This window comes from Lynx canadensis, chromosome C1 (genome assembly GCF_007474595.2).
Source record: "Lynx canadensis isolate LIC74 chromosome C1, mLynCan4.pri.v2, whole genome shotgun sequence".
Classification (NCBI taxonomy): Eukaryota; Metazoa; Chordata; class Mammalia; order Carnivora; family Felidae; genus Lynx; species Lynx canadensis.
The window spans coordinates 216,879,881-216,902,681 of record NC_044310.1 but is presented as its reverse complement, the minus strand read 5'-3'; the positions used below and the strand labels follow the sequence as shown (position 1 = coordinate 216,902,681).

At 50.3% G+C, this 22,801-nt stretch overlaps 1 protein-coding gene across 1 annotated transcript in view; it reads left to right on the top strand.

Moving 5' to 3' along the window:
* Positions 1-622: 622 nt before the first annotated feature.
* The window catches only part of IQCA1 (IQ motif containing with AAA domain 1), a 117,888-nt gene continuing 95,709 nt past the window's right edge, over positions 623-22,801 (top strand). Inside the window, exons 1-5 of the mRNA XM_030323789.1 lie at positions 623-899; positions 9,871-10,195; positions 13,295-13,414; positions 16,574-16,765; positions 19,800-19,871. Of these exons, the coding sequence (XP_030179649.1) occupies positions 889-899; positions 9,871-10,195; positions 13,295-13,414; positions 16,574-16,765; positions 19,800-19,871 (720 nt within the window). The 5' untranslated portion in view covers positions 623-888. The remainder of the gene's footprint in view (positions 900-9,870; positions 10,196-13,294; positions 13,415-16,573; positions 16,766-19,799; positions 19,872-22,801) is intronic.

Sequence of the window (22,801 nt, the reverse complement as noted above, 5' to 3'; positions counted from 1 at the left end):
GGGTTCTAGAATTTGCAAATAAATCTCAATAGTTCCGAAAGAAGAAGGAAGAAGGGCAATGAACGCAGACCCTCATGGCGACTTGCTGCTAACTAACATCCACACAGCATTTTCCATTTACAACACACTAGCTCCTCGCCTCGTTTTCATCTCGTCCCAGAAGGACGGGACTGTTTGTCCTGTATCCCCAGAACCTAAGTCTGCGCTTGGCCCAGAGAAGCCCAGTAAAGGTTGGAACAAATGAACGGCTGTTATCCCATTTCACAGATGGAAGACTGAGGCTACAATCAAGGACCTGGTCCAAGGCCACATATCTGAAGGTGGATGAAAGCGGGGCAAACAGGAAAGCGGGAAGACGACGCGGAGGACGACGAGCCGATGGGAGGCACCCGGGGTGGCCCCCGGAGGCAGGTCCCCAGCGGTGCCCTCCGGGAGCTCCGCCTCCCTACCGGGCGGCACCTCCCCTCCGCGGGACCAGCGTCCCTCGTCGCCCCTGCGCGGTTGCCACGGAAACCAGGCAGCAGCGCAGGCGCCTGGAGCTCAGGGGGCGGGGCGCGCGCCGGGCCGGAGTGAGCCGGCACTGCGCATGCGCAGCGTCTCGGTTGCTAGGTTCCGCCTCGCGTCGCGTCGAGTGGCTACGGTAAGGTCCCGGAGCCTCGGGGTGGCGACGGGAACGTTCGAATCCCCCTCGGTGCCTGCGCGTATCTGCAGGTTGTCGCCTTTTCCTGCCCAAAGCGAGAGGATCTCTCCGATCCCTGTCCCCCTCCTCCGGAAGGACCTCTCCGTGGACGCCCCTGGCGGTGTCCCGACCCCTGCAGCCGGCCGCCCCCTCGGAGGGACAAGGAAGAGCTTCCAGGCGGGCGAGGGAAAGAGGGAAAGTAGCCAGCCATGTCGAACGCGTAAGTTATGGGCTGCCGGCTTAGAGGCATGGGGTGGGCTTCTTCAGACGGAAGGATAGCTTCCTCTGCTTCTTTTCTTTTTTTCTTTTCTTCTCTCTCCCACCCTCCTTCTTATATTGCAGCAAACATAGGCCCAGTATAGAGTGTCCGCTTCTTGGGGACACGGAAGGCCATCCACTTAGGTGTCCCTCCTCCCTGGCCCACCACCCTCTCCGCCCATGAAGATGCGCTCCCGCAAGCCCGTTGCTCGTGTCTGCTAAGCCCTCGCCGCTGTGTTTTCGAGGAAGCAGTACTTCAGTAGGTTCGGTACTTGGCCTGCTTTTCCCTTGACCTGGCTCAGCAGTAAATGGATTGCTTTGTGAAAACACGCGGGGCCCATATTAAGTCAAGAAAGGAGTTACGGAAGCTTTGTGGTACCACATTGTTCACCACACCCCTACCGTGTAGGACTTGTTACTGTTGTTGGTTTTTTGTTTTTTTCCCGTTTTACAGCTGAGGAAACAGGCACAAATAGACAAGTAGTTCATACACAGCGCGTCCGCGACATTTTTTTTAATGTTTATTTATTTGTGAGACAGAGAGAGACAGAGCATGAATGGGAGAGGGTCAGAGAGAGAGGGAGACACAGAACCCGAAGCAGGCTCCAGGCTCTGAGCTGTCAGCACAGAGCCCGACACGGGGCTCGAACTCACGGACCGTGAGATCATGACCTGAGCCAAAGTCGGACGCCCAACCGACTGAGCCACCCAGGCGCCCCAATGCTTGCTATTTCTAACCCTGTTTTTAGGTGAGAAAATCAGAGCAGAGAGGCCAAGGGCCTGCTGAGATGTTGCGGGTGGGGAAGCTCAGGGGCTCTGTCGTGCAGGTGTTGAGTTTGAAGAGCCAGTTGGACACACACAGAGGTCAAGTAGGCCATTGGAGGGTCAAGCCTCGAGTTCAGGAGAGAGGTCTCCATGTGAAATAGAAGCTGGACAGGTGTTGGTATGTGCATGGGCTTTATTAACACGGAATGAGGGTAGACAGAGAGAGAGAGGGGTCTGAGGACGAAGCCTTGAGCTTTGAATCATCGGTGGCAAGGGACTGGGGACCAGATACCAGCAAAGGGATCGAAGGTGTGATCAGTGAGGAAGAAGCAAACTCGCGGGGCCCCGGAAGCCAGGTGAACAAGAAGTAATGTTTCTCCCAGAGCAGGGAGTGACAGACTCGGACACTGCTGAGGAGAGTCAGAGGAGAACCGAAAAGGACCATTCATTTAGCAGTGGGGGGTCGGGTGGTACCCTTGACCCTCAGTGGGGATGCGGCAGGGAGGTGGCCGGGAGTGGGAGGGGGAGACCTTGTAGACAGTGAGCACCGCCAACTTTTTGAAGTTTTGCTTTAAGGGGCGGCTGGGTGGTTGAGCGTCTGACTTCGGCTCAGGGCATGATCTCGCAGTTCGTGTGTTCGAGCCCTGCGTCAGGCTCTGTGCCGATAGCTGGGAGCCTGGAGCCTGCATCAGGTTCTGTGTCTCCCTCTCTCTCTCTCTGCCCTTCCCCTGCTCATTCCCTGTCTCTCTCTCTCTCTCTCTCTCTCAAAAACAAATAAACGTTTTAAAAAATGTTTTGCTATAAGCTGGTGAAAGGCTGTGGGGCCTGGAGAAGGGAGAAGTGGGGTGATGTTAGTGGGGGGGCATGAGCCCCAGCGGGTGGCTTAAGGTCCTGGCCTCCAGGGAGGCGTTGAGTTACTTATCCCAGGGAAGTGAAAAGGGCAGAGTCTGTCAGCAAATGCTGTTCTCGGGGCAGACGTCTTGTGGGGGCCTGGAAAAATGGTGTAGGTGGCAGACAGACGATGGAGACACTGAGGGGCCGTGGTAATACCACCTGATGAAATGAGGTTCAAAGCTAGGGAGTGGGGTGGTGGGAGGAACGGGGCGAATGGCCCGGACGTGGCAGTGAGGAGCAGAGACCTTGACCCTGTGTCCCCACTGTGGTTAGAGGAGCCTCTCTTTGTGAAGCCTGCAGGGGAGGACAGCTGAGCCTCCCTTAAGCAAGAAAGCCGAGGGAATATCCTGGAAAGAGGACAAACAGCTAGAAGAACTTGAAGACTTACCCTGAATAAAATATTTGGGGGAGAACGGCCAATTTTACAAGCATTAGATTTTCCATGGAAGTACGCGGTAGGTCTGAATGGTCAAGTCTTCCCCTCCCCCACCCACCCAGATACAGAAAAACTGCCAAAATCTAGAAATAACAATCTGCTTGTTATCAACTGGTGTATCGTGTTCTCCACCCACAATCCTCCTGACCTCAAGATCTTTAATATTTCTTGGTCATACGCTCAACCCTGAAACCAGTCATGTACTTAAAATTCTCCGCAGTCTCACGGATAAAATGCCACCTTCTCCTTACAAGGCGCGTGTTAAGCTTTCAAGAACGCCTTCACGTCTGTTATCCTGTCCCACAGCAATCCCTGGGGGCCTCCAGAGAGGAAGCATTGTTACCCAGATTTGCCACTTGGGCAAGTAAAGGCACACAGAGGTTCAGTGACCAGCCCCAGACCAGCTACCCCAGGAGACAGATTCTGATTCTAAACATGGGGCACTTTTACCTTTAAAACCCCCCTTGCCATGACCAAGGAAAATAAAAACACAGGTCCACACAAACACGGGTGCAGGAAATGCCCTTAGCGGCATCATCCGCAATAATGAAAAGACAGAAACAGCCCCTGTGTCCCTCCCCTGCAGAATGGGCCAGCAGAGTGGGGTGTGTGTATGCCTGGAACATATTTGGCAAACAGGAAGAAGGAGGCCTTGATACATGTTAAAGCACCTGTGAACTTGGCAAACGTTGTGCTGAGTGAAAGGAGCCAGTCGGCAAGGGCCCCCTCCTGTGTGGGTCCTTACCTGAAGTGCCCACCACCATAGGCAAATAGAGACCGAAACTAGATTAATGGTTGCCTGGGGCTAGGAGGAGGCGGGCTGGGGGGTGACAGCTAGTGGGTACGGGGTTCCTCTCGGAGATGAAAATGTTCTCAGGGCACCTGGGTCGCTCGGTCGCTTAAGTGTCCGACTCTTGGTTTCCGCTCAGGTCATGATCTCACGGCTTCGTGGGTTCGAGCCCCATGTTGGGCTGACAGTGCAGAGCCTGCTCGGGATTCTCCCTCCCCCCTTTCTCTCTCTGCCCCTCCCCTGCTCGCGCTGTCTCTGTCTCTCTCAAAATAAATAAATAGACTTAAAAAAAAATGCTCTCAAATTAGAGGTGTTGGTTGTGAATACACAAAAACCACTGATGTGTGCACTTTTAAGGGATAAATTCACAGCACATGAATTTTAGTTCGCTGATGTTGTTATTTAAAAACTCATCTTGGGGCGCCTGGGTGGCTCAGTCCGTTGAGCATCCGACTTCGGCTCAGGTCGTGATCTCGCGGTCCGTGAGTTCGAGCCCCGCATCGGGCTCTGTGCTGACAGCTCGGAGCCTGGAGCCTGCTTCGGATTCTGTGTCTCTCTCTCTCTCTCTGCCCCACCCCCACTCATGCTCTGTCTCTCACTCTCAAAAATAAACATTAAAAAAAGAATTAAAAAACAAAATCATCTTGCCACATCCCTTGTCTCACACGATGTTCCCCGGGCACTGGTTCAGCAGAAGGATGCGGGGACTGTGGGGCAACGAGGTGGGGTAGGTCTCCAGGGGACGTGGGGGGTCTCCAGGCTGGCCTGGCCAAGGCACCGTGGCCGGGCTGCTGGCAGTCCAGAGAGTGGCCGGGCTGTGACCAGTGGGCACGCATCGAGGAACATCAGGACAGCAGGGAGACTGGAGGGCAGTGAAGCAAAGGTCGGTCTCCAGAGAAAAGGCTGTCGATGCGGAGGTTGGCCTGCTCACACGGCTACTTAATATTTGCCATCAACCAATGACCTCTGCCTGGTCTTTCTAGCCAGGATCACGCAGCAGGTGAGGGAGGAAGAGGCTGCCGCCCAAAAGGCAGGACTTGAAAGGCTGAAGCCACAAGGAGGATCTGCGGCCCAGAGCTCCAGTGAGGGGTCCGCCCAGCCATGGCCTTGGAGGCGTTTCTGCTTCCTTGACCCTGGATGGAAGCCAGTGAGTGAGCTAGGGCAGCGAGGCCTCCCGGGGCTGGGTCTGTCCCAAAGCAGGGTCCAGGCTTTCTTAAATTCTAGTTGTGTTCTGCCATTAATCTGGGCGCCTTACCCCAGTGGAAGTCCCCCCTCCACGTCCCTTGCTCACGACGGGTTGGGTCTTCGTGGGATTCAGGTCACCCCACCTGCACCCCACGGAGGCAGCCTCCCCGGAGCGTTGCACAACCTTAGTGCTGACTGCTGTGATAAGTGCTTTGAAGTCTGATAAGCGCCCCTTATCTTTTATTGATGACCCCGCCCCCCCATTTAGAAATCTCAACTGGCTTCATTTGTGGAGCCTCCAGGATCTTATCCCCAAATTCTTGGTGATATTAAATCTGCTTGTCAGTCTCAGGAGGCTGCTTTCTTTTCGTCCGGTCTCTCCTGCCGTCTGCCCCTTCTGATCCTCTGCAGCTAGGGTTCCAGAATTTTCTTCAGTGACATTGTGTGGCTCCCACCATATTCATTTTTAGATGTTTCATCGGTACTGGGAGCGAGGTCTCGTTTTTCCTGCTTTTCTCTGCGTTTAGTTTTTGTGGCTTTCGCCAAAAAGCTTTGCTTTAGCAGGTGACTTCTTATATTTGTTACCGACCTCCTTGCATTTTGCAGCTGTGTCATTTACAAGCAGTTTCTTAAATCTTTTGTGTTAATTAATCCCTTTTCATTCCGCTTCGTCCTTTTTGACTCCTGCCTTCCAGATTTCTAGTGTGTCTCCTGAAAATGCTTTTGGTCTCTGGTGTTCAGCGTCTTGAGGGGCTGACAGCATCTGTTCTCTGGGGATGTGGACAGTATTCTGCATCAGGCGTATGCCATAAATTAAATTTATTGAGCATTTTCTTGGCATCTGTGGAAACAATCTTTGGTCTGTAGTGTTCTGTTGCTGTGTTTAGCTCTGCTTCTCTTTATGTGAATTTCTCGCAGATTCCTGGGATGACCCCTCCCTGGTCAGAGGGAACCACTCTTCTGGCGCTGGCTACATCCTGTTTGCTAACTGGGACTTTAGATCCAGGTTCTAAACAAAATTAGCCTGTAATTGTCTTCTGTATCGTCCTGACAGGTGTAGACCACAAAACAAACCACACAGTTTTCTGTTTTATGTGGACACTTTCTCTGCAGCCGGCGTCACCCATCAGGTCAGGGGACGCCAGGGTTTGCCGTCCCCCCTCAGAGTGTCTGAGTCTGGGCTCTGGTGAACTGAGAATGTGCTCGGCCCCCCGACACCCTGCACAGCGCCCCCCCCCCCCCGGCTCCCCTGGGCACGTACGTGACAAGCTGGCCTGGACGGCTCCACGTGGTACAGCAGCCCCCTTGGTTTCTCCTCCGCCTCCCCTGTCCCGTTTGCCTGTCGTTTAAAGGCCCAGCAGGCAGAGTGGCCCCGTGCGCCACGCTGGGACCGGGCAGAAGGTGCTACTGTTGCCGTTACGGGGCAGAGTGTCCGATAAACAGCCGTTTCTTCTGCAAGGAGCGGCAGGTCCCGTGCTGAGCGGAATCTAACTTTCCCCTGAAAACGTTCTCTCTTCATCAAGTCGTCTGGCAGAGATTTTTCCACTGGCAATGGTTTTTAAAGATGGCCACGTTTGGAGACATGGGACGTTGGCGCCCGCGGATGGCACGCCCGAGGCAGCCTTCAGTATGAACCTCGGTGGAGTGCTGGGGTGGGGCCGTGTGTTTTCAACCGTGAATCCGTGTTTTCTCGTGGCGCCCATCAGAGCTATGCCCTGCGAGGCGTCACCCTCGTCTGCTTTCACCCCGAAGACCAGGGAGCCACAAAGCGCTCAGAGTATGGGCGCTGGGGCCGGCCTGCCTGGGCGAGGGCCCTGCGTGCAGATGGCTCTGCTTTGGGCAACTTTGCCGTGTCTCCGTCCGCCCGCCTGCAAACCGCAACGACGATAGCACCGGCCCCATGGGGTTGTCGGGTTTCAGGAGCACTGAGGACGGTGACCGACGTGACGTCCTGGTGAGCTGTCACCCTCATCATCACCATCGTCATTGTCATCGCCATCATCTGAACCTGAAAGACTGGGCACCAAGGAAAGCTTGTGACCTGTGGCCAGGAAGATGAACATCTCTCATCTCTGCCCCAGGAACACAAACGTAACGGATTAATGGGGCGCCTGGGTGGCGGTTGAGCCTCCGACTTCGGCTCAGGTCATGATCTCGCGGTCCATGGGTTCGAGCCTCGTGTCGGGCTCTGTGCTGACAGCTCGGAGCCTGGAGCCTGCTTCGGATTCTGTGTCTCCTGTTCTCTCGCTGTCCCTCCCGGGCTCATGCTCTGTCTCTCTTGCTTTTAAAAATAAATAAAACATTTTTAAAAATTGATTAAAAAATGTTTTGGGGCACCTGGGTGGCTCAGTCGGTTGAGCATCTGACTTCAGATCAGGTCATGATCTTGTGGTCTGTGGGTTCGAGCCCCACGTCAGGCTCTGTGCTCACAGCTGGGAGCCTGGAGTCTATTTCGGATTCTGTATCTCCCTCTCTCTCTGCCCCTCCCCCACTTGTGCACGTGCTCTCTCTCTCTCTCTCTCTCATAAATAAACTTTAAAAGTGACCACTTCCCCATATTCTCCCTTTTAAACAATAAGAAAATAAAAAGTAAAAAATGTTTAATTTTTTTAATGTTTTATTTTTTTTAATGTTTATTTTTAAAAATGTTTTCAGTTGTTAAGTTTATATGAACCGATAACATACTGACACGTGTTTATTATGTTTAATAGTGTAATATCACATTTTAAAATAAAATGAAAATATTTTAACTTGAAAAATCCAAGAATTGGAATTTTTTAATGAAAGGTGAAAACGTCCGCACCAGGAGCAGAGTGGGAGCCCACAGCAGCGGCTGGGCCCTGGCACCGGGACGGGCTCTGTGCCCTGGGACTGCTGCCCCCATGGGGCCTGGCTGCAAACCGGCCTGCAGGGCTATGGCTGGACCCCCGTGAATCCGGGTGGGATCGCCCTTCCCGGCAGTGCCCTCGCTGGGCCGTGCATGGTGAGACACCAGCTTCCCGGCCGGGAGGCAAGCTGAGGAAGGCGTAGACACTCAGAATGTATAAAGAACCCCCAGGAATTAGTAGAAAAACAATCCAACATAAAAACAAGCAAAGCAGGGGTGCCTGGGTGGCTCAGTCGGTTGAGCCTCCGACTTCAGCTCAGGTCATGATCTCGCGACTCGTGAGTTCGAGCCCCACGTCGGGCTCTGTGCTGACAGCTCGGAGCCTGGAGCCTGCTTCCGATTCTGTGTCTTCCTCTCTCTCTGACCTTCCCCCGTTCATGCTCTGTCTCTGTCTCAAAAATAAATAAACATTAAAAAAATTTCAAAAAAACAAAGCAAAGCAAATGGATAAACAACCTCCAACGACCAGAGTGTGTGGAGATACTCAGTCTCATTTGCCATCAAGTGAACGGACGTTAAAAGGGGGAAGTCCAGGGGCACCTGGGTGGCTCAGTTGGTTGGGCGTCCGACTTCGGCTCAGGTCACGATCTCGGGGTCCGTGAGTTCGAGCGCCGCGTCGGGCTCTGGGCTGATGGCTCAGAGCCTGGAGCCTGCTTCCGATTCTGTGTCTCCCTCTCTCTCTGTCCCTCCCCCGTTCATGCTCTGTCTCTCTCTGTCTCAAAAATAAATAAACGTTAAAAAAAATTTTTTTTGAAAAAAAAAAAAAGGGGGAGGTCCAGTTTGTCACCCACCCCCTTGGTGTTAGGAGTGGGTGTTAGGAGTGGGTGTTAAGAGTTAGGAGTGTACTTTCTGGCGGTGGTGGTTCTGTTTTTGGTCAAGGTAGAGGTGGCGGTGCCGTGTTGAATCGTGGTCCGGAGCTCAGACTCACGCACACTGGGCTCAGACACCCACCTCCCTCTCAGGAGCAGGCCACCTCCCCCTCCCACCGCACAGAGAGGCACAGGAGCCCTGCTCAGGGAGCATCCCCTGCAAGCATCACACATAACACAGGTCACGGCCCGTGGTCACTTCCGGCACCTGATGTTTACGGTTCTCAGAGGACAGGGCTGATGCAAGGAGGAGCAGAGAGTGGGGCCAGAGCAGAAGACCCAGAGGGCATGCCTGGGAATGACCTTGGGAAGGTGGATGGGGGACTCCCAGGTAAACAAGATGGACCGAATGAGCATTTCAATCTCCCGCTCTTCCTGAATCTCCTCCAAAATGGCAATAGAGGACTTCAAAGGCCATACACGCATGAGGGCCAAGGGAACATGCGAGCATTTGACAGGAGATCTCACAAAAACCCAGAAGGAGGGACAACAGATGAGACAAGAGGGAAGAGGCAGGCTAGGGAACGCCGAGAACTCGGTACCTGCGGGCCAGCAGGGGGGCGGCGAGGGAAAGCCCACCTTCCGGCAGAGCCCTGGGAAGAGAGAGCGCAAGGCCTGGTCCTTCTGAGTGCTGTTTGTTCATTCTTGATGATGACTTACAAGAGTTTCTCTGGGCTGTAATTGTTCATTCATAGCATCTGCTCACGTTCAACTTTATAAGATAGTGTGGAATGACTTTCCAATGTAATTGTTCCAGTTTATACCCCACCAGCTGTGTATCTGGACAGATCAGTTGAATATTCTAGTTATCAACTTCTTCGTCTATTAAGTGAGTATAATGATGCAGGTTTTATGGGCCTAGTGAGGAATCGCTGTATATCATTTAGGTGAAAAGTCTTTTAATCTACGTATTTGATGATAATAGCAGTGGTCACATCCAAAAATCACATGCACCTCAAAATGAGACACAAATGGTCTAAAGGGCCTCGTAATTACATGCCGTGTTCTTAGCTCTCATTCGATGCCGCGTTACCGTTTGTTATATCAGATGCCCATTTCGTATGGCTTATGAAGGCTTATTTTTGCTTATTCTGTGTCTTCCCTCAGAATGTATAATAAGATGTGGCATCAGACCCAAGAGGCCCTCAGTTCTCTGCTTGATAAAGAGTCTGAGACTGTGATGGAATCACAGAGAAATCAAGGTTTCATCTTCCAAATGTTAGCCACCTTCTACATAAAATACGTGCAGATCTTTAGAAACCTGGAGAATGTCTACGACCAGACTGTCCACCCACAGAAACGACTGCTGATCCGGAAAATACTGGACGGGGTGATGGGTCGCATCCTGGAACTGAAGCATGACATGGTTGAATTGGAATTAACCGAGTTTCATTATTTCGATGACATCCTACAGGACCTAAAGTTGGCTCCCGTAAGTACTCGGCCTCTTTTCTCATCAGTGCCTTGTTTTAAATCGGATATGTAGGCCCGTAACCAATACTCTAGGCTTCCTAGGCACATTTGCTGGTTGTTGTATGAAAACGTGAAGCCTTGCCCTTCGGTTGGGCCGTACTGCCATGGACAAGGATTGGGTTCCTGTAGTTGCGGGCACAGACAAATCTTTTCACAGTCCTTGGGTCCAGTGTTGGGTCTTACTTGGTCACCGTGGTGTCTGCCCAGGTCTGTTGGATGGAGGAGGCCAACCCTTTCGCAAATATCCTGTGGCACAAACCCTCCCAATTTCCAGTAGCAGTGCCCCTACTTTTGTTGCCCAAGGAGATCTCCTTCTGGCCTTTGTTTCCCCCCATTTTCTTCGGGCTGATTGGCTGCTGGTTCCTTATTACCAGGTGGATGTGTCTCCTCCTCTCCTTTGGGTCTTTGGTGACTTGGGGATTTATGGCGATAGGCCTCTGAGGCTCAGACAAGAAAGAAGGGCCTCCTCTCTCTCTCTCTCTGATGCCCTGGAGCTGAAGACCTTCTGTGTCCCCGCCACCGCCCTTCCGACCCCCACTGCCAGACGCCCAGAGTCTCTTCTGACGCTCTGTCTGGCCGAGTCTGCCAGAGGCCAGTGGACAGCTCCTTGCAGTGTCACGGTCCTGTGAGCTCAGTCTTCATTTCGAAAGGAACATTTCCCTAAAATAAAATTAAAAGGAGACAGTGTTCAATTTTCCACCTGGCGTGTAATGCTCCTTCCTTTTGAAAACATGCGAGATTCTATAAAGGTTATGTTTCTTTCCGGAATAGGTTTTTCTAGCATTGTTATTGCACTTTGTTAGAAAGGACTATAAAGGGTAACTAAAATGATGGAAAGTGTTGAAGATCACTCTGAAACTTACATGCTTGTCGCGTTCACTTACAAGAGCATGGCTTAAAGCCCTGGATTTTTTCGGTCAGGTGTACTTTACTCCACCCGTGTGAAAATATCAAGAACCCCTGAGGATAAGCGTGAAATCAACAGCCATTAAATCATATCCCTAAATCGAATTAGTGAAGTAGTATCAAATGTATTAATTTAATCCCGAGAATATTAAATAACCTGCTCAAAGTTGAAGAGTAAGACATCTATAAAATCTGTGTGGTGGGCTCCTTCAGATTTTCCCCTGCTTTTCCTCCTGCTTCAGTCGTCACCCCTCTGGTTGAGCTGGTTCATCTTTTCAAAGCTCATGAGCACTAAAAGGGGCGATGAACGAGTGACATTGTCCAGGAAGCCTTCCTGGTAGGAGACTGTCAACTGTGTGGTCCAGCACTCCTGGGGTGGGCACACTGAGCCACGTGACGACACTGGGGTCCAGGCGGGACCAGCAGCGGCATGGACCCTGGGAGCGCTGCCAGGCCAGGGACACGCACGCGTACCAGCTCTGGGAAGTCCCGTGGGGCTCAGCCCTGCAGTTCCCAGTGGAAGCCTGACCAACCAACACCCCTGAGTCTGGGCCCCTGTGGCCGCCACCCACATGGCACATGGCTCCGCTATTCCATCGGGCCAGCACCCAGCTATCTGTGTGCAGTGTGACCCACAGCCCGGCCACAGCTGGTCAGACCAGGGATGGGTGCTGGTGGCTGCCCCAGGCGATCCTTCCCCGAGAGATTCTGAAACTGAGACCGAGAGACTGGTTTCTGTCTTCGAGTCAGAACTGTGCTGCCCCAAATTCGCGAGTTCATCAGATGCTCAGAAGAATGGAGAAAGCCGCTCTCCAGAGAACACGAGAGAGGTCCCTTAGAGAATGGGAAACCCCAAAGCATCTGGGTTGGACATAAAGTGTTTTGCGGATGGAGGTCTAGCCGCAAACCCAAGCAACTGTCTTCGGCTTCCCTCCTCTTTCGTCCTCCGCTGCTCCGTTTCCTCACCCTCAGACTCTTCGTTCTTGGACCACGCGGAGCCGTGTCAATAACACGCTGTGGTCACAGTTGGAAAAGCACAACGCTTTAACACACCTACTAATAAATACAATCTCCACATTAAATAAAAGCGTAATCACTCTCTTCTGACTTTCCTCCATCCCCCAGGCCACACTCACTCACTGGATCCTGGAAACCCACTTTCAGTTCACCCCAAAATTCCATCCGTCTAAGAAAAGTTTGGCTGTCAAAAGCAGTTGCCGTCTGGTATTGGTACAATCTCACCAAGTCCTAAAAAAGGACACCCCTTTCTGTTACAATGCTTCTTTAAGGGAAGGCCTGTTCAGAATTCCCTGGATAGGGGAGAGGGTGTGGAGAGTCATGCCAGAATAGGGAAAAGGGGAACTGACCCCGAGGACCGAACCCTTAGCTTTGCCCAGCCGACTGGTCTACCAGAGGGCATCCAGGAGGGTCTGAAAGAGTGTCTAGCACAGTGTTCCTCATGGGGGGTGGTCAAGGGCCACCCACACCCCCAGATAGCACTTCTATCCTTCTGATTGTTGAACTTGGGCTCGTAAATATTCGTGTGGCCTCCAGCAACTGAACTAGTTGGTAATATGCACAAGTGAAAAACAGAAGTTTATATTTATTGCATAAAAAACAAGTTTCCTAATAAAGCAAATGAACTTTGCCAATAACTTTTGTAATTTGGGGTCATTTAGGTAAAAGTCCAACCAAAGTATTAGGGGGAAAAACCTGTGATCATTTACAGGCAAATAGTTAACGATGCTGATGATAAATCATTAGGTTTATTTCAAAGATCTCTCCGTCGCAATACTTTGCTCTTTTAATTTGCATTATTGTTTGAGGTAGGCTGAGATGATATTCTATTTCCTTAAAGAAATTCATGAAGTTATCATGAGTTAATTGTGAGTTAATTGATGTGAGTTCTTACGTTTTACATAACGATTAAAATAAGGGCCACGGCGATGATTTTTCCTTATGACTTTATTTGTGTTTCCTTAGCGGTAATGAATTGTTTTTATGCCACTGGTGTCATCACCTCTTGAATAAGGATGGGAGGTAAAATGCATCTCTTTGATATACGGTCCTTACTGTATGTTTTAGATGGATTTGAACTGTGTCCTTAAGTTGTGACAAATGTGCCCTTTTGCTTATTTTTTCTCTTCTCTAGCAACAATTAGATATTCCCATCCCCAAGTATTTTTTGAAGGAGAAGTTGGAAGTAATCAAAGGAAGAGAGAAAATCCTGGCTCAGATATTAGCTGACACTGGATTAGATATGGCTGAAAAGGTTTGTAAACCATTTTAACCACCATCACTCCATAATCTATAAAACCTCCTTTCCCCGTGGCTCCCGACTGTGCGAGAGACAGATTATTTCCAGGGCAAGGAAAGCAGCACCCGTCCCCCGTGCTGTTCGGTATGTAAGAAGTTGCTTACCTTCAGGATGTGTCTTTGACGATTCATAACCATTATTTTCAAGAACTTAGAAACAGAGATCAGAACATAATGCTTTGTTGGGGATGTCAGTGTCTCTGAGATTAGGCAGATCATTGACTCTGTAACTCTTCAACTCAGGTCCACCTAACCTAAAGTCAGAAGCTGAGTGTTTCACGGGAAATAATTGATAAGATAACCTACTGGGCAGTCTTTTCATTTCAGACTTTTCCACACGGCACTGCCATATCCGCCTTCTGGCCAGTCACACATTTCGGTGACCCTCGCTGCCTCCCGAATCAGTGCCTCGTGCCCCTGGCTGGTCACGGCCCAAGCAGGGAGGCGGCAGTTGTGTGTCCAAACTGGGACAATTCAGGGTGAAAGGGGTGCTCTCGGTAACTACGCGAGGGGAAACCAGCACGTGCGGGCTTCCCGCAGATAGGCCCCATTGGGTGTTGGGTCACGGCACCGTGGAAAATTCCGAGCACAGCCAGAATGGCAGCAGGGAGAGAGAAGGATGCGGCCTGTCTGCCTACCTGGAGAAGCAGGTGGGCAACACGCACCGTGTGAGGCGTCTCTGTGCTCTCGGACATTCGTGGCCGTGCTTCAAGCTGCAGGGAGGGCTCTCTCTTCCCCCTACACCTCGGCCTGTCGAAACGGTGCTCCTTCAGCAGAGCCCAGCCTGATGCAGCAACCCTCCGGCACCTGTCCTGACCCCGCTAACTCAAGGCTGTCCCTCCTTCCTCCACCTCGCCCTTAGATGCCCGGCCCTTCCTCTGCACTGCACACTCCCGGAGGCCGGTCCCAGGGCCGTTTAGAGTGGGGGCCATCGAGCCGTCCTTGCACCTGTCCCTGCCCTCAGCCCGTGCGTCATTCAGAGGGAAGCCCTCAGCACCATCCGGCGCCCCCCAGAGGAATCCCCAGGCACAGAGCACTGACGAGCAGTGCAGACTTCACTGAGGGCTTTTTACAGGGGACACGAGAAGGGAGGTGACATCACAGACGCTACAGTAGAGCCCTAAAGATCCCTCTCTGCTCCTTGTCCTGCTTACCCTCTCTGCTGTCCCTCTTCACTTGTGCGGGGTCGACGGCAGGGAACTTTCTTTCCCAGTGGCCAGCCCCAGCTGGCCCACTGGATCTGCTACGTAGACCCGGCCATCTCTGTCCCAGCCCCATCCGAAGATGGGCTGAATGTCCGCGAAACACCGGGCTCCGGGCAGCAGCACGCGACATCTGTGTGACTTTCCCTTGGCCTTCGGTGCCTCACGAGACCCCATTTCCACCTTAAGCTGCCTCTTTCCTAAAGATAAACGTACATGCAATATAGATCCCAAGAAGAATTCTGGGAGACAGATGTTACCGTCCTGTCCTCCATTTCTCATGCTTCGTATTTAGTCTCGGGCCCTCCACAAATGTTCAGAATCTTTGTCGTCCTGCATAGACCACGCCAACCCTCAGAAGTATTCAGTAAGGGCTGCAACGATTTTCAGAGTGATGATGTCTGAAGGAAATAAGTACAATAATAACTCATGTTTGCAGGACACCTGCTCTCTGCTCCAGTGATTGAACAGGCCTCATCCAATTCGGTACCAAAATGGCATTCGTTCTACTCTGGCGTGCCAAGTGCGTTATTGAAAACGTGTGCTCCCTGCACATCTGAGATGATGAGGTGTCACTGAAAACAGAACTTGGAGGGACTGGTATGTGAAAGAGCTTCCTCAAGGGGAGCCAAGGCTGAGGCACAGTGGGGGCTTGGTCAGGAAGATGGCCAGTCGTGGCTCAAATTGGCTCCACCCGTACTAACCGCGGGAGCTCGTGTGAATTATTTTTCTTCTATCGGGCTCCGTCTTCTTAACTCTTGAGCGGTCACAGCAATACCCGTCTTGGAGGTGGCTTTGTGAACTTGCTGAGGATATCTAAGAAAAGCATCTGGCCTCTCCGGGGTCTCAGTGAATGCCCCTCCCCACCCCTTGCTCCTTCCTGGGCACCGCGGCCCCCGACACACACAGTCGTTACGCAGAGAAGAGGCCATCGCGGGAAACAGTGGCCCCGGGGATGAATTGGAGCCCACGCTTGGGACCTCAGCGTCTGGCACCGTGTCCTGATAAGGTGGCCACGCTGCCCTCTGAGACCTGAGCAAGGGCTCAGCCCACGACTGGGTGTTTCTCAGATTCAAAAGGCCTCTCCCTTCTGCTTCTGTCCCTGCATGAGGCTCCACCCAAGCCAGGCCACGTGCCCAGCTTCTCCCTCGCCCCAAGGACAGCAGAGAGCCTCACCCCTTCATCCACTCAGAGCTGACATGGGGCTCTGGACGCCCTAGCAGCCTTGCCCTGGACCCTCCTCAGGAAATGGCTCAGCCCCTCACCGGGCTGTGCCTCCACAACCCCCACCTGACGTCTCCAAAGGCAGCATTTTCCTGCACGAGCTCTGATTTTTCTCCAGACATAATCTTCCCGTCCCATTCGGATGTTCTGAAATGCAAACACGTAGGTACTAGAAGACATTTCATACATAAATTGAATACTCCTGAAATGATTTTAGCCTTACTCGTATTCACTACATCATCCCGTAATTGATTTTGAAGCCAGCATTTTACTGCCTGTGTATTTTACATTTCAAGGTCTCGTATTAAAGATGTGTTTTTAATTTATATGTTTCCACTATTAAGTTAATCAAACACTGATAGCGATTTTGAGTTTTATTGAATCCATTTTATTGGCATTCCTGGTATAATTTTCTGCCAACCTAAAATATTGTGGAACTCATTAGGATTTTGTTCGGAATGGTAGAGGAAAGCTTACGGGATCCTTAAATATGGGACCAGAGCACCAGCGTGGCATGTTATCAAAATCCACATAATTTAAGATGACGGAACGAGACAACTCTCAGACTCTTTATCGACAGTTTGGGAACTTTCAGCAAAGTTGTGTTCGAAGTCAGCTTGTGAGTCTCCCAGGATCAACTGATGTAGTAAACATGTTTAAACACTGATTTACCTTGAATGTTTTTGCAGAAATACTCTGTGAAGAGTATACCCCTAGAAGAGGCCGTGAAAGTAATCCAGATCGCTGAGAGGGCGCGGCAGGGTCGTCTAAGAGCCATGTTCATGAAGCAGATCTTTCTTCAAGAATACAGAGCGAAACAAGCCAAGTTCCTTAGCGAGAAAGTAGCGGATCTGGAGGCCGCAGCGCTGCAGATTCAGAAGGTGCGGGCAGGGTGCTGGTGGAGCGGGGGCAGGTGCCTTGACACAGCTAGAAATGCACACCAGGGTCAGGGTGAGCCCTGGAACCCAAAATTCCAAAATTCTGCCTTTAAGAGAACTGGATTTTAAATGCTGGAAAGATTTATTATCTTACCCTGGGGACAACCGTTAAGTAAGCTTGGTCACGTGTTGTTTTATTTTGTTTTTAATTGTATTATAAATAGGTGTAACATGCAGGGCATTTTATTCAAATATTTTCAAAGATCATTGATAATCGTTGGGAAGAGTGTCGCGAAACATTCAGTGAGGATGTCAATCCCTAATGAATTTTTAAAAGCGCGTTCAGGGGCGCCTGGGTGGCTCGGTCGGTTAAGCATCCGACTTCAGCTCAGGTCGCGATCTCGCAGTCTGTGAGTTCGAGCCCCGCGTTGGGCTCTGGGCTGATGGCTCAGAGCCTGGAGCCTGCTTCCGATTCTGTGTCTCCCTCTTTCTCTCTGGCCCTCCCCCCACTCACACTCTGTCTCCCTCCCTCACTCTCTCAAAAACAAATAGACATTAAAAACAAATTAAAATAACTGTTTGGGGGCGCCTGGGTGGCGCAGTCGGTTAAGCGTCCGACTTCAGCCAGGTCACGATCTCGCGGTCCGTGAGTCCGAGCCCCGCGTTGGGCTCTGGGCTGATGGCTCAGAGCCTGGAGCCTGCTTCCGATTCTGTGTCCCTCTCTCTCTGCCCTTCCCCCATTCATGCTCTGTCTCTCTCTGTCTCAAAAATAAATAAACGTTAAAAAAAATAATAAATTTAAAAAAATAAAAAATAAAAGCGCGTTCACACACAGACGTAATCACAGAAGGGGAGCAAAGGTCAACCCCTCTGGCTGGTGACCAGGACATCCTCGTTCCTTTAAATGTTTATTTATTTGTTGTGAGAGAGAGAGAGAGGGAGAGCAGGGGAGGGGCAGAGAGAGGGGGAGAGAATCCCAAGCAGGCTCTGTGCTGTGAACGCAGAGCCCGATGCAGGACTCAATCCCATGAACCGTGAGACCATGACCTGAGCTGAAATCAAGAGTCAGACGCTTAACCGACTGAGCCACCCGGGCACCCCAATGTTCCTTTCTGAAGCAGGCCTGAGGTCCCCCTGCTTTGTTGGATGAGCACTGGGGGTCTGCTCCACACCTTTTTCCAAATGGAGGCCAAGGCTGCTTACAGTAAATTCAGGAGATGGAAACATGAGGCAAATTGGAACCAGATAAGAGAGAAAGAGAGCATGAGGACACAGACCCCAGCCGGAGGGTCAGGACCCCCTCCCTCTGGGTTCTTGATGGGGGCGGGCAGAAGGGTGCAGGGGGACCGCTAACAGACCGTGTTCTTTATGTTCCTGTGATGAAGTTCTAGACAAGCATCTGAGTTCAGAGCTTGAGTTGTATCAATCTTGGACGTGACCGTGTTATATCTCCCCCCATTGTGGTGGAAATTTTTCTTTTAAAACTATGAAGTGCCATCCTTAGATCTAGCCCCACACTCCTGCAATCTGGAAGTTTCTCTTGAAGAAACCTGGGTAGGGGACTCTCACTAATGAGAATTAGAAGCCATTTCTCCTCTCCCTCCCCCGGCTTTATTGCGATGCATTTGACATAAAACATTGTGTACGTTTAAGATGTATGATGTCGTGATGTGATATACGTATATATTGCAAAGTGATTCTCACTGTAAGGGTAATTAAACGTCCATCACGTGACATAATTACCAGTTTTCGATAGTGAGCACCCTTCAGATCAACTCTTTTAAGCAGCTTTGAAGCACACAGCACAGTGTTGTTGAAGGAGGCGAACTCATTCATCTGACAACTGGAAGTTGGTGCCTTCTGGCCACTTTCCCCCATTTTCTTCAACTCCCAGCCCCTAGCGATCCCAAACCTACTCAGATACCCAAACTACTAGACATCTATTTCCACAGGGTCAGTGTTTTTAGATTCCACATGCAAGTGAGATCATAATAGTGGTTGTCCTTCTCTATGTGGCCTTCTTTTGCTTAGCATGCTGCCCTCAAAATTCATGCATGTTGACACAAATATCAGGATTTCCTTTTTTTAAAATTTTTTATATGTTTATTTATCTTGAGAGAGAGAGAGTGAGAGGAGCGGTGGGGCAGAGAGAGGGGGAGACACAGAATCCGAAGCAGGCTCCAGGCTCCAAGCTGTCAGCACAGAGCCCGACGTGGGGCTCGAACTCACAGACCTTGAGACCATGACCTGAGCCAAAGTCGGATGCTCAACTGACTGAGCCACTCCGGTGCTCAGATTTCCTTCTTCTTTTTTTTTTTAGCTGGATAATATTCCGTTGTGTGTATATAGTATATACCACCTTTTTTATCCATTCACCCATCCACTGACAGGTGGTTTCCATCGTTGTATCAATTGTAAATAATGCTGCGACGAACGTGCATTGAAATAATGTGTACGTCTCTCTTCAAGTCCGTGACTTCGTTTCCTTCAGATATGTACCCAGACGTGGGATTGCTGGGGTGTAGGGTAGTTCTGTTTTTAATTTTTCGAGGAACCCCCATACCATGTCCCCAGTGGCTGCCCCCGTTCACACGCCCACCGGCAGTGTGGGAGGTTCCTTTTCCCCTCACCCTCGCCGGCACCTGTTGTCGCTCGTCTTGTGGATGACGGCCGTCTGGCAGCCGGGAGGATGTCTGGGCCAGCAGGTGGGCTGTGTGGTTGGCAGATTTGCTTCCAGGGTGTTGGGCGAGTGTGGATCCTGTCCAGCCCGTGGGTGAACAGGACGGCGCCCCGCCCCCCCTTGTTCAGTAGGGTGGCTCTGGGTCCACAGTTGGGTGCTCAGGCAGCGAATAGGCCGTTTGTTCTTTCTTGAAATTTTTTGCCTGTGATCACAGAAGAAAAAATATTCCATCAACACACACACGCGCACAGCCTTGACTGCATAGTCATTGTATCATTTGAAACGGGAGAAAGGGTGGGACAGGGCTTTTGTTTTTGTTTTAATGTATTAGACAAATAACCATTTATTTCTTTTTAGGTCTGGCGAGGTTTCCATCAACATAAGAAAACCGAAAAACTGAGGCAGGAGGAGATGATATTCCTGGGTATGGTAAGTTCTCTTACAGGCAGGACGTGCATGTGGCTTTCTTGAGACTTGTGTCTTAGAGAGTTTTTGTGGGAAGAGAGGAAAGAAAAATAGGTAACCCGTGACTGAAGAGAATGGAACGGCCCGCACTGTGCGGGAGTGTGCCCGGGGGATCTGGACAGAGCAGTCACGTGTCCGTGTACACATCTCCCTTGGAATATGCAGAGCGTTCCGGGCGTGGGAATAAGCTCTTAATTGCTCACAAACCGCCATTCCTGCGTGACGTCTGCCCTGACCTCCGTCAGTATTTGTGGTCAAGAGAATGGGTTTGCACTGAGCTAGCTGGCTTTTGGGGGCAGATCTCCGTGGGGATGACTGAATCAGAGCTGAATGGGTGTGTATTAGTTATCTATTGCCGCGTAACAATATGACCACAACCTAGCAGCTTAAACACACACTCATCAGCTCAGTTTCTGTGGGTCGGGAGTCTGGGCTTAGCTAAGTCTCCCGCTCAGGGTCTCACAAGGCTGCTGGCAGCTGTCATCTGAGGCCCACGTGGGTAATATCCACTTCCAAGCTTGTGCGGTTGTGAGCAGGATGTAGTTCAGTGCCCCATATTTAATGCCGGGATAAAAACATTGATAGATACTGTGGCTGAGGCTTTGAAAATGCTAATCATGTACCAAGCTCGAGTGGGGCTAAAAGAAGAAAAGAAACACAGATAACCACAAATACCAATAAGCTTTACAAAAAAAAAAAAACAAAAAACTATTAGATAGTATCCTGAGTGACTAAGGTAATAAATTAGAAAATACTGAACAGAGAAGGTGATCTAGGGAAGTACAAAGATCGAAACAGACCAAAGAGGTAAAAAAACAAATACCCAAACAAACTAATCACTACAGCGAATGCCAAGTGATTTTCCGCATCCCGGCTTTCACTTGGGGCCTGTGAGAAGCAGGTGCCAGGATGCAGTTGGATGGTCAGGGCATTTACCGGGAGGAAGGGAGGGAGGGAGGGCGGGGAGACTGGGGGAGCCCCACAGGGAGGCCGGAATGACGGCGGGGGGGGGGGGGGGGTGCGGCAGGAGAGGGGTGGAGAGGAAGAGCCAGCCCGGCAGTGCTCTCGTGCCATGTTTTTTAAATCTCTGCTAAGAAAGGAAAAGAAAGCCGGTAATGGCGATGCCCGGACTGGGCGAGGACCCAGGGGCAGGTGCAGCCCGGGGACAATAACCAGGGTTTAAGTGCGCACCCACCCTTCTGAGGACAGTTGGTCTCCTTATAAACATTAAAGCACAAGGGAGACTGGGGGGCTCAGTCGGTTAAGCATCTGACTTTGGCTCAGGTCGTGATTAGCAATTCGTGAGTTCAAGCCCCGAGTAGGGCTCTGTGCTGACAGCTCAGCGCCTGGAGCCTGCTTTGTATTCTGTGTCTCCTCTCTCTCTGCCCCTCCCCCACTCATGCTCTGTCTCTCTGTGTCTCTCTCTCAAAAAATAAATAAACATCAAACACATTTAAAAAAAAAAAAACACTCAGGCCTGTTTGCTCAGTAATCCTGACCCTTGCAATCTCCATGCTAAAAAAAAAAAAGAATGTGAGCAACATTTACGATATATAATTATTCGTATCAGAGCAGTTTTATACTCGGTAGACAGGTGCCCAGAAACAGTTCACACAGTTAAAACATGCCATTGTGTGGCTTTAGAAGTGTGTTTAGAGTTTCTGTGTAACGTGCCAAGTGTAAAATGTGAACCCCGTGATCCTATTTTTAATGCTTTCGCTTATTCTTACACTTTTCTACAATAAACGTGTTTTTTATGTCTAAAAAATTACACATAAAGTACATGTTCAAAATTTTATCCGAGGAGAAAATGGTAGGAATCATGGTTTAGACAGTTTGTAGCTTTCTTGTTAACTGAACCTTTAAATTTTTTTTTAATGTTTATTTATTTTTGAGAGAGACAGAGCATGAGCAGGGGAGGGGCAGAGAGAGAGGGAGACACAGAATCCGAAGCAGGCTCCAGGCTCTGAGCTGTCAGCACAGAGCCTAACGCGGGGCTCAAACTCACAAGCCGTGAGCTCATGACCTGAGCTGAAGTCAGGCGCTTAACCGACGGAGCCACCCAGGTGCCCCGAAACTTTAAATAATACCGATTCACAATACATTTTCCCACGTCTGTGTACTTCTTACCAAATGTATATCTCGGTAGGACAAAAATCAGGATTTATGATTTTTCTTGCTTTCTATTTTTAACAATTAATATACTCAGAGAGGTTATGCATCCAACTTCGGCTCAGGTCGTGACCTCATAGATCGTGGGTTCAAGCCCCACATCGGGTTCTGTGCTGACAGCTCAGAGCCTGGAGCCTGCTTTGCATTCTGTGTCTCTGTCTGCCCCTCCCCCGCTTGCACTCTGTCTCTCTCTCTTTCAAAAAATAAACAAACATTAAAAAATTTTAAATATATATACATATATATGTATATATATGAACTCAGAGAATAACGTGAGACGTAAAAAAATAACAAATGTTATTTATACTTTTGTAACCAGTGTAGGAAAGTGGGTTTCATTATATTACTCTTTCCTTTTTGTATTTAAGTTATATTTTCTAAGACTGCATTCCACCTTCTCACTTTTAGAGAAATCAAGTGGGGACCAGTGTGTGGGTGATACGAGCACAGTGAGGCACAATAGCTCTCTCAGTTCTGTGATCAACCATCGATGTGTTCCTTTCACCCATATTTCTATCAGGTCTTCTCATATAAAAATATTAGTTTCTTTTCTGGGACTTGAGGATTTAAATAAATTATGAGACCTTATCAGCGATATTATTAAATATAGAAAAACTGTAATTGAGCCCCATATTCGGGCTACTGCTGTATAATTTTCATCCGTGTTATGATGGCACGTTCTAAGTAACCAACAGCGGGGTAAATACACTTGATGTTGGAAT